A 12110-nucleotide genomic window follows, 5' to 3' on the forward strand; every position below is an offset into this window, starting at 1 on the left:
TTCAGATGCTTATATCTTTCCTTTTTTCCTTTGCTTTTCACTTCCCTTCTTTTCATTATAGGGGAGTGGAATGCAAAAGTAGGAAGTCAAGAAACACCTGGAGTAACAGGCAAATTTGACCTTGGAATACGAAGGCTTCCTCAGACAGCCATTTTGCTTTTTTGCATTTCTTTTCCATGGGGATGGTCTTGATTCCTGTTTCCTCCATCCATAGTTCATCAGGCACTCTATCAGATCTAGTCCCTTAAATCTATTTCTCACTTCCTCTGTATAATCATAAGGGATTTGATTTAGGTCATACCTGAGTGGTCTAGTGGTTTTACCTACTTTCTTCAATTTACGTCTGAATTTGGCAATAAAGAGTTGGTGATCTGAGCCACAGTCAGCTCCCGGTCTTGTTTTTGTTGACTGTATAGAGCGTCTCCATCTTTGGCTGCAAAGAATATAATCAGTCTGATTTCCTTGTTGACCATCTTGTGATGTCCATGTGCAGAGTCTTCTCTTGTGTTGTTGGAAGAGGGTGTTTGCTATGAGCAGTGTGTTCTCTTGGCAAAACTCTATTAGCCTTTGCACTGCTTCATTCCGTATTCCAAGGCCAAATTTGCCTGTTACTCCAGGTGTTTCTTGACTTCCTACTTTTGCATTCCAGTCCCCTATAATAAAAAGGACATCTTTTTGGGGTGTTAGTTCTAAAAGGTCTTGCAGGTCTTTATAGAACCGTTCAACTTCAGCTTCTTCAGCTTTACTGGTTGGAGTATAGGCTTGGATTACCGTGATATTGAATAGTTTGCCTTGGAAATGAACAGAGATCATAAAATACAGGTCCCATCCTATTCTGACATGGTCTTGTAGAAATGGGCTACCTATTCACTGGGTAAAACAAGGTAAAATGTTTTAAGTTTTTTCTATAGTTATGTTGTATATATAAGGAGATCCAACCAGTCCATCCTAAAGGAAATCAGTCCTGAATATTCATTGGAAGGACTGATGCTGAAGTTGAAACTCCAGTACTTTGGCCACCTGATGCAAAGAGCTGACTCATTTGAAAAGACCCTGATGCTGGGAAAGATTGAAGGCGGTAGGAGAAGGACATGACAGAGGATGAGAGAGCTGGATGGCATCACTGACTCAATGGACATGAGTTTGAGTGAACTCAGGGAGTTGGCGATGGACAGGGAGGTCTTGTGTGCTGTGCAGTCCATGGGGTTGCAGAGTCAGACACGACTGAGCCACTGAACTGAACTGATGTTGTATATGAAACTGTAATACAGAGACTTATCTGTCAGCCAGTTCTCATTTTTTCATTAATTATTTTGAAGACAAAATATTTTTCTTGAACAAAATCATAAGCTGATCAGGTTTGCAGCTACCTGTTCTTTCTGAATTTCAAACAGCAAGGAATACTTTGTCTTGTTGTTTGCTTAGTGATGGAAATATTTTCTGTCTTATCTTACCTAAAATTCAAAATAACTTGATGTTTGTATTTAGATATTTATAGTTTTCCTTGCATAAGATAAAACTTTATGCTTTACTTTATGAAGCAGAGCCATTTTACCTTGTTTAAGATAAAATACTTCTGATACTTTAACTTCCCAGATTACTTTTTGTTAAACAGAAATGGAAGCAGCTGCATTTTTTGGCTGCCATTAGGATAATCCCGCAAAGAAAAAAACTAAAGGCAGATAAAATATTTGTTTAAAGAAGTATTTGTTTTTTTACTTTATGAAAATCAGGTCACAGGATTTTAATCATGGAAGCTTTATCCTGAGCTATGTGAGGATTTAGCTGAGTTCTTCCCTTATATGTCTATTGGTGCCTTTTGTGACTAAATGCCAAATCTGAACCCTTTAAGCATGTCAGGGTTGGTGTGCATAGGGAATGAAGAGCGTCCTTAATAGTTACTAAGAATTTTTGACATGACAGGATGAAAACAGTAATTGTAGTTTTTCAAATTCAGCAAAGCTTTTGAAATAGGACACATTACCCTGCCAAAAATCTGCAGTGCAGGCAAAAATTTTTTGAAGATGCTCTTTTCAAAAAGCTGGAAAGATTTGAAACCAACAAGTAAAGCAAGCCTTTCCAGCTGCCTTCTCTCACCTTCTCTGTTACATACACTTGTTTAAAAAGTATATAGTGCAAAATTAATTTACCTGATTGGCTAGGGGGATGATAATCAGTATTGGTTGTTTGCCTCGATATGCCTATTTTCCTAAAAGAAAGAAAAGTGAAAGTGAAGTCACTCAGTTGTGTCCAGCTCTTTGCGACCCTATGGACGACTGTAGCCTACGAGGCTTTTTCGTCCATGGGATTTTCCAGGCAAGAGTACCAGAATGGGCTACCATTTTCTTCTCCAGGGGATCTTCCTGACTAAGGGATGGAACCCTGGTCTCCTGCATTGCAGACAGATGCTTTACTGTCTGAGCCTCCAGGAAAACCCAAGTACTTCTAATAAAGCCCTGGTGGGAATTGCGTCATCTACCTTCTTTTTCTTCACTATTGTTGATCTTTGATCTCAATCTTTGTACTTGGTATGCTTTGAAAAAATGTCAGTAAATAATGGCATTTCTAACCCCAGCCTTTTATGATGTAAAGATTTCAAATTAAAATATAAAAATGGAAAACATTGGGAATGAATTTGTGGTTGTTCAGTCACTCAGTCATGTCCTACTTTTTGCGACCCCATGGACTGAAGCACACCAGGCTTCCCTGTCCTTCACCATCTCCCGGAGCTTGCTCAAACTCATGTCCATTGAGTCAGTGATGCCATCTAACCATCTGATCCTATGTTGTCCCCTTCTGCCTTCAATTTTTCGTATAACATGCTGTAGCTTAATTTGATGGCTTTTTAAATTGAGATATTAAATAAATGTGGCTGTATTGGAATCTAATTAAAACTGGTGATATATAAATATTCTAAAGAAATGTGTGGTTGAACATTTGTTTCAAGTTTGGGGGTGATAATTAAGTTTAAGGGATGTGACTTGACCAGAAATAGAATTTTGATTCCAGTTCTTAAGCTTAAGGCTCATGCAGCTGTGTAGACTTCAGATGAATTACTCACAGTGTTCAGTAAGTCCTGACACTCAAGTGTGTCCCTTGTGACTTTTCTTTGTGAGATATGAAACACAGACAGTGCAGTGGTTCTGAGTATATAGTCTGACAAATATGCAGCTCTTCCTTAGCTCCCGTATCACTCAACTCATAGCTGAGTGTTCCCAGTAGGCCTGAAGTAAAACCAAATAAGTTAAAAAGGGAGAAGAATGAGGAGAGAAGAGAAGGGAAAATACCCAAGGGCAAATGTTCCTAATTATTGCCTTGGATATGTTTCCATTGTGAAGTGTGCTCACTGGGGTCCCAGGTGGAATAGTTTGGTCACCAGGACAAAGAGCATTTATCAGCGTTTTTCTTTACTGCTCTTTAATTCTCTCTCTTGATAAATCCTAGAGATATGTTGAAAGAGTTTCTGTTTCCGCTGGTAAGGCAGACTTTGGATCCTGTTTCAGTGTTTTGTTTTTGGTGCTCCATCTAATTCCAAGGGCTTGAGGTCGTTTAGAGTGAGGGCGTATATACAAAAGAAATGTTAAGACAGATTAGAAACCATAAAGATGGAATGGGAAGAAAATTCTATCTAGAAACTGAGGTTTGATAATAATTGTGCCAGAACTTTAAAATTTAGTGCTGTTTTCAAGCGTCAGTGTATTTGAACTAAATTCTAAAAAGGAACACACCAGTTATTAAAGTTCTTATCTGATAAAAAGAAGCATAATAATTTTAAGGGAGAGAATCCTTTTCTGGCTCTCAGTCCAAGAAAAATTTGTGTAAATCTTAGCATAAAGAACCCAAGAATGATGATGAGCAGTGTCTTTAACGGGAGTTTTGCAGAAGATAAAAAAAACATTGTTAACGTGAGTGTGACGTGAAATTGAGGGTGTAACATTAAGTACAACCTGGTACAAGTTTTTTAGTGGGAAACTAAACCAATGGTATGGTGCCTTCTGGTGGTCTAACAATGCAGAGTTGGAGCTGAAAAAAATGTAGAGGGATGTATACTTAGTATTAAACTTTTTTTTTTTTCCGAAAGCAGTTTTGTTGACTGCACTTGAATGGATTGAATGGCAGTCTTTCATATTGAATTCTTTGGCTATTACTAGGACTGAAGATACCCTGTATTGCTGACTGAAGCTAAAGTCTTCAGTCAGGTGATATTTCGGAGTTCGGCTTGTGTTTTCAAATATCCCACTTACTGGAGGTGGTTATAGAGATGATTGAGGCTGTTATTTTTTCATTCAAATGACTGTATGAAATAGTTGGGTTATTTAGTTTCTTAGAAAAATTCTGGTCTTGTGAAATAATAATGGCCTTAATGTTTTAAGAGGAAAACAACAGAATGGGAAAGACTAGAGATCTCTTCAAGAAAATTAGAGATACCAAGGGAACATTCCTGCAAAGATAGGCTCAATAAAGGACAGAAATGGTATGGACCTAACAGAAGTAGAAGATATCAAGAAGAGGTGGCAAGAATACACAGAAGAACTGTACAAAAAAGATCTTCACGACCCAGATAAGCATGATGGTGTGATCACTGACCTAGAGCCAGTGACTTAAAGCTTAAAGCTTAGAGCCAGACATCCTGGACTGTGAAGTCAAGTGGGCCTTAGAAAGCATCACTATGAACACAGCTAGTGGAGGTGATGGAATTCCAGTTGAGCTATTTCAAATCCTGAAAAATGATGCTGTGAATATGCCAGCAAATATGGAAAACTCAGCAGTGGCCACAGAACTGGAAAAGGTCAGTTTTCATTCCGATCCCAAAGAAAGGCAATGCCAAAGAATGCTCAAACTACCACACAATTATACTCATCTCACACACACATAAAGTAATGCTCAAAATTCTCCAAGCCAGGATCAGCAATATGTAAACTGTGAACTTCCAGATGTTCAAGCTGGTTTTCGAAAAGGCAGAGGAACCAGAGATCAAATTGCCAACATCCGCTGGATCATCGAAAAAGCAAGAGAGTTCCAGAAAAACATCTATTTCTGCTTTATTGACTATGCCAAAGCCTTTGACTGTGTGGATCACAATAAACTGGAAAATCTGAAAGAGATGGGAATACAGGACCACCTGACCTGCCTCTTGAGAAACCTATATGCAGGTCAGGAAGCAACAGTTAGAACTGGACATGGAACAACAGACTGGTTCCAAATAGGAAAAGGAGTACGTCAAGGCTATATATTGTCACCCTGCTTATTTAATTTTATGCAGAGTACATCATGAGAAACACTGGACTGGAAGAAACACAAGCTGGAATCAAGATTGCCGGGAGAAATATCAATAACCTCAGATATGCAGATGACACCACCCTTATGGCAGAAAGTGAAGAGGAACTAAAAAGCCTCCTGATGAAAGTGAAAGTGGAGAGTGAAAAAGTTGGCTTAAAGCTCAACATTCAGAAAACGAAGATCATGGCATCTGGTCCCATCACTTCATGGGAAATAGATGGGGAAACCGTGGAAACAGTGTCAGACTTTATTTTTTGGGGCTCCAGAATCACTGCAGATGGTGACTGCAGCCATGAAATTAAAAGACGCTTACTCCTTGGAAGGAAGGTTATGTCCAACCTAGATAGCATATTCAAAAGCAGAGACATTACTTTGCCAACAAAGGTCCGTCTAGTCAAGGCTATGGTTTTTCCTGTGGTCATGTATGGATGTGAGAGTTGGACTGTGAAGAAGGCTGAGCACCGAAGAATGGATGCTTTTGAACTGTGTTGTTGGAGAAGACTCTTGAGAGTCCCTTGGACTGCAAGGAGATGCAGTCAGTCCATTTTGAAGGAGATCAGCCCTGGGATTTCTTTGGAAGGAATGATGCTAAAGCTGAAACTCCAGTACTTTGGCCACCTCATGCGAAGAGTTGACTCATTGGAAAAGACTCTGATGCTGGGAGGGATTGGGGGCAGGAGGAGAAGGGGACGACAGAGGATGAGATGGCTGGATGGCATCACTGACTCGATGGACGTGAGTCTGGGTGGACTCCGGGAGTTGGTGATGGACAGGGAGGCCTGGCGTGCTGTGATTCATGGGGTTGCAAAGAGTCGGACACGACTGAGCGACTGAACTGAACTAAACTGAATGTTTTAAGGGAGTCTATCATTAGGATTCCTAAAGAATCTCCCTGAGCCTTAATTAAATATCAGTAAGACTTTTTCGTTTTTCTTTATTTGGAATTATCTTTTGATTAATCCTAACATCCTGTTGTCTCTGAGCCAGTACCACATTTTATTCAATGATAATATAGGCATATGTCCATAATCACAAAATTGTCCAGAACATCTTCTTCATTTATAGTGGAACATCATCAGAGATTTACGAAGTACTCACTGTATATAAGGCACTGTTCCAGGTGCTGGGGATATGGGAGTAGAAAATATGAATAGAGTCCTTGGCCTCATGGGACCTAGAGAAGGCTGTGTGGTGAGCTGAGTTTTAGCTGGGTTTTGGGTTGGCACAGCTATTTACTTGTTGAAGTATAAATCTGTTTAAGGGGTCTGTGAAGAAAGCAAGATGGTGGGTTTTATTTAACAGAAGAGCAATACATACTAGCTTTATAAAAGCCCAAAATTGTGGATAATCAAGATGTCCCTTGTAGTAGTATTACCTAAAGATAATTACCATCAGCACTTTGGAGCATATGTGCCCATACTTTTTTGTATTCATATATGTATTTTTGCTTTACGGTGTTTTACTTACAGTAAAATTTATGGATCTTAAGTGTAGTTGATGAATTTTAATAAATGTGTACACCCGTGTAACCTCACCCAAATCTCCATGTAGAATATTGCCATCACCCTAGGATGTTCCTTCATGCTCTTTACCAGTAAATTCACTTCTTCCAGAAGTAACTGCTGTTCTGATTTCTGTTATCATAGATTAAATGTGCTTGTTCTTTAATATCATATAAATAGGATCATTAAGCACATATACTTTTATGTTTGGCTTATTTTTCATGTATGTGCAGTATATATACATCTTGTATTTGGCTTCTTTTGCATGTATTTTTTTATTTTAACTTTTTAAAGAATAATACATTTATATGGTTCAAAAAATTTTTAAGTACAAAGGATATGTGCTGAAGAGTTTCCTTCCCACTGCTATCCCACCAAGCACTCTGATCTCTAAAGGCAACAGATTTTAGCAGTTTCTTTGTATTGTATCAGTTCAGAGATTTTACCTATGTACAAGCATATATATGTGTATGTGTGTGTGTATATGTATATAATGTATACGTTTAATTTTTCTTATCTCCATCCTTGTTGGCTTTTCTGGTAGCTTAGGTGATAAAGAATCTGCTTGCAATGCAGGAGATTTGAGTTCGATTCCTGACTTGGGAAGATACCCTGGAGAAGGAAATGGCAACCCATTCCAGTATTCCTGACTGGAAAATCCCATGGACAGAGGGGTCTGGAGGGCTACAGTCCATGGGGTCGCAAAGAGTCGGACATGATGGAGTGACTAACACTTCCACTTTCCATCCTTTGTACAAATAATGAAACTGATTAAATATTTCATCAGGGCTTGCAAAATGGTGATATTCTGATTCTATTTTTACTTCTGCATTTATCTGTTGGAATTCTTCTGAAAGAACTTCATTGGCTGTGGTTGGATATGTGCCTGAATTTATGATTATTTGGGCAAGGAATTGAATTGCTTGGGCAAAGGGTTTCTATTCTTGAAGACTTTTTATAAATATTGCCAACTTGCTCTTAAAGATGTGTTACCAATTTGTACCTTCACTGTTGTTACATGAATAAAGTACTGTTTGCAATTTGAATTATTAGAAATAATGAGGTAAAAACTGGTATTTTGCCGAATGTTTTGCCTTGTTTTAGGTTTGAAGGATTCATTAACAAACCACTCATTACACACAAATAAACAATTTTAACTTCTAATAGAAGATTATTTAACTTAATTTCAATATACAGTCATTGGGGGAAAAAAGAAATAGAAACAATAGAAGATGCAGAGTATACATCACCAAATTGAGCTGACACCTACACCCAGACTTGAACCCTTCTTGGAAATACCTCATTAACAGCAATCTGGAGTTTCAATTGGAAAAGGGCCCTGGGCCATTCATCTACTCCGTGGGCGAGATTTTGAATTGCAGTTTTGGGGGGCTCCCGTTTATAATCCCAGGCCACAAACTGGTATCATCATCAGTTTGTGTGCAGAAATGCAGCTGTGGTTTTCTTTTACGATGCTGATTGTTTCATCTTGTGAGTCACCAAATTTCCTTAGACTCCAATGGGGTTAGCCAGGCCTCCAGGGGCTTGAAAAATTCCAAGATCCACTCCCTTTCTTAATCTAAAGTGCCACTTGACTTACTGGTAACGATTGGTGTGTTCACAAGCAGGCACGTAGTCCAGGCAGGGCCCAGACAAGGTCAGAAGTTGGTTGGAATCCTCTCCCCTACATCTAAAGCCTGAACAAGACCACCTCCATTTTAATTTCCCTAACAGCTGGAGAGGTGGGCAGTGTAGTAAATGTCTTTGTCAGTCAGAACTGTCATTACTTGGCCTTTGATTAGACATTCTTTGATATGCTATTAATAATAAACTGCTGTTGGGATAGATGTGGTGTGACTTTAGGAATACTTGTGGTTCTAGTTTGTGTTCATTAAACATGTATCAGTTTGAAATTAGAAGGACAGTTAAATCATATTAGTTAAATAAAAAAACCTCAACAACTTCATTTTTGTAATATTTGACTATATTTATCATATTTCAAAATATAATAGCCCTCTTAGCTTAAAAAATTTTGAAAATCTAATGTTTTTTCCTTTGCAGTGACATTTCAGGAGGCAAACCCCTGGAAGTAGAGATGTCAGGGATAGAATACATGAATGATGATCCTGGCATGGTGGATGTTCTTTATGCCAAAGTCCATATGAAAGATGGCTCCAACAGGTATGTTTCTGAAATATTCCTTTGTTTTAATCAAGAGGTGCCTCAAAGCATTCCTGAAAGTTCAGGTAGTTTTGATTCCTTTTCTTTGAGATCTTATTATTGTAAGGAGTGTATTGTATTTCTTATTCTGAAATAGTAAGTTAATATTTTGCAAGAGGAATTTGTTGTTGGAAGAAGTTATCAGACTTTTAGTTTGGTAATTATTTAATTACTTGGTTGGTGGATATTGATAGTAGCAATCTAGTTTTTATGGAACTCAGTGCTTCCTTGATGTTTTCTAGGATAATAGGAGGCAGAAGAATGGCATACTAGGATGGTAGTTTCAAAAGTGACATAATGCAGATCTAATGAATAAAAGGGCAAAACAGAACTGTAACACAAATTACATAGGAATATTAAGATTGAATTAATATAAAATTCCTAGATCAGTGCTTGGCACTTGCTAACATCATACATTAAAAATGGTTGCTGCTTTTAATTTTTGTTACTACCACACCTTAATCCCTGTTAGAGATTCTCAGTCTGCAACCCATGCTATTTCTGAGGCCATTTTCAGTGTTAGTGCTATTTTTTAGCCTATGCAAGGCCTTTGGTGAGCAGAGGAGCCCATCTTGAATCGGAAGTTTGTTTTTGTGTAGCCTTTTCACTGGGACAGGATAAAACAGAGCTCACACAGAATAAAAAATCCTCTAGAGAAAATCTGTGTCTCTAGGCAGGCCTCCAAATTGCTTTCCTGGAGGGTCTCTTGTAAAGTTTCGCTTATCTCAGTTTGAATTAATAATCTCAGTTGTCTCCTCTTTCAGTTCCAATGAAAGTGAATTTTGAGTTAATGGAAGAAAAAAAGGGTACAGAATCAGTTTTTTGTGTGTGATGAATATCAATTATATCTCAGGAAAACTGGAGAAAAAAGTACATTAATATCACTACTAATTTCATCAAAATCTCTTAAGTATGGGAAGCTGTCAAGCTCATGGTAGCAGATACATGTTTTCCAAAATTCTTGTTTTCACTTGAAAGCTTGAATTTTGTTATTGGGAAAAAAAAATACTGGTGATTGTTTTCCATGAAATTCTTTTTTGAGAAAATGTCTGCCAAAAAGCCAAGTCTGAATAACCATAATTTGTCTGTCAGTTGTTCTTTGAAGCAAAAATGGTGTTCTATGGACAAAGAGGCTAGTTGAGCTATAAATCTAAGAAGCTTGCAAATGCCTCCTACAGACAGCCATATAGTCTCATACAGTCCAAGTGATTCATACATCCTGCTAATTTCTTCACACAGAGTACTGAAGACACCTACTCAAGGGCTGAGATTCAGTAAAATTGATCAATTTAATTTTAATGGGCCTGACTTTGTGCTTAGATTGTTTTATCTCTATTTTATCTTCATAACATTTATATAAAATAAATACTTTTATTATATCCATTTTATAGATGAAGGAGGTTCAGAGAGCTTAAATAACTTGGCTAAGGAACACATAGATAGCAAAACCTTGCTCTGAATTCCTGCGGTTTTTAGTGTATGTATTGTGCTCGGCTGAGTAGAATAAACTGTGTTGCAATTCTTATTCCTAAAATAGAAAATTGTGACCTACGTTTCTTTGGAAAGTGGTAAAGTTCATATAATAAAATTCATCATTTTAACTGTTTTAAAGGCTATAATTGAGTGGCATCAAGTACATTAATAGCATTGTGCAACCATCACCACTGTCTAGTTCTAGAACATCTTTATCACCCCAAAAGGAAATCCTAGACCCAGTAAGCAGTCACTCTCAGTTTCTCCCTTTCCCATATTTCCCTCTTCCCAGCCCCAGCCTCTGGCAGCCACTAGTCTAGTGACTCCGTGGACTTGCCTATTCTGTATATTTCCTATAAATGAACCATACCATATGTGGCCTTTTGTGTCTGGCTTCTTTCAGTGTATGTTTTCAATATTCATCCATATTATTGCATGTATCAGTACTTATTCCTTTTTATGGCTAAATAATATTCCATTGTATGAAAGGATACCACATTTTGTTTATTCATCAGTTGGTGGGCATTTGGGTCTGTTTCCATCTTTTGGCTATTGTGAATAGAGCTATTTTCAGTTCTTTGGGGCTGACTCACTTTTAAAAATGTTTTAAAGTCATGTTTTTTATTTCCTTGATAAACCTCGTAATTTTATAGAACATCACAGCGACTCAGCCCAACCTCTGTCATTTCCTTATTCTCTGTTTCGAGTCTTAATTTTTGTCACTACCTTACTGTTGTGAGACTAAAGTCTGTGATAGCGTATAGTTAGGCAGTTAACATGAAACTATATGGAAAATTTACATGGATTACAATGTTTCATTAAATAGTGAATTTTTCCTAATGTAGGGCTTCAGGTCTGTTTTACCATACATACGTCATAGACTGCACAGTTTTGGTTTACCCTATTGGAGGTGGCTCCCAGGAAGAGAGGGTGGTCATTAAGTAAGGGTAATGAAATCATTACTTTGAGTGTTTCCGTTGATTATGTTTAATGGTTAGATCCTTAGTTCTATAGAAGGTCTTTCAAGTATTATGTTGTTGTTCAGTTGCTAAGTCGTGTTTGACTCTTTGTGACCCCATGGACTGCAGCACACCAGGCTTCCCTGTCCTTCAGTCTTTCCCGGAGTTTGTTCAAACTCATGTACATTGAGTCAGGGATGCCATCCAACCATCTCATTCTTTGTCATCCTCTTCTCTTCCTGCCCTCAATCTTTCCTAGGATCAGGGTCTTTTCCAGTGAGTCAGCTCTTGGCATCAGGTAGCCAAAGTATTGGAGCTTCAGCTTCAGCATCAGTCCTTCCAGTGAATATTCAGAGTTGACTGCCATGCTCTCCTTGCTGTCCGTGGGACTCTCAGGAGTCTTCTCCAACACCACAGTTCAAAAGCATCAGTTCTTTGGCACTCAGCCTTCTTTATAGTCCAACTCTCACATCCCTTCATGACTACTGGAAAAACCATAGCTTTGACTATACAGACCTTTGTTGGCAAAGTGATGTCAACTTTCAAGTATAGAAAAGAATTGCTTTTTGAAATGTGAAGGAAAATAAGAGCTATAGAAGCTAGATGTCTTTTGAAGATAGTGCTCAGACATAATTTGTCCTTACATTAATGGAAAGGAAAGGTCTTAGGAGGTGAA

The 12110-nt window shown here is 38.1% G+C and overlaps 1 protein-coding gene across 14 annotated transcripts in view; it reads left to right on the forward strand.

The window, feature by feature from the left end:
* Positions 1–12110, forward strand: part of ASCC1 (activating signal cointegrator 1 complex subunit 1) — a 134249-nt gene that overhangs the window by 72475 nt on the left and 49664 nt on the right. For all 14 annotated transcript variants that reach the window (XR_015156849.1, XR_015156850.1, XR_015156852.1 and 11 more), the window contains one exon: positions 8844–8963. Coding sequence is in view for 10 of the 14 variants with exons in the window: in XM_086382135.1 (XP_086238261.1) it covers positions 8844–8963 (120 nt within the window). In the remaining 4 variants the exon portion in view is untranslated. The remainder of the gene's footprint in view (positions 1–8843; positions 8964–12110) is intronic.

This window comes from Bos grunniens, chromosome 28 (assembly GCF_055505025.1).
Source record: "Bos grunniens cultivar Pamir isolate PY7600 chromosome 28, Bosgru_T2T1.0, whole genome shotgun sequence".
In the NCBI taxonomy this organism is placed as follows: Eukaryota; Metazoa; Chordata; class Mammalia; order Artiodactyla; family Bovidae; genus Bos; species Bos grunniens.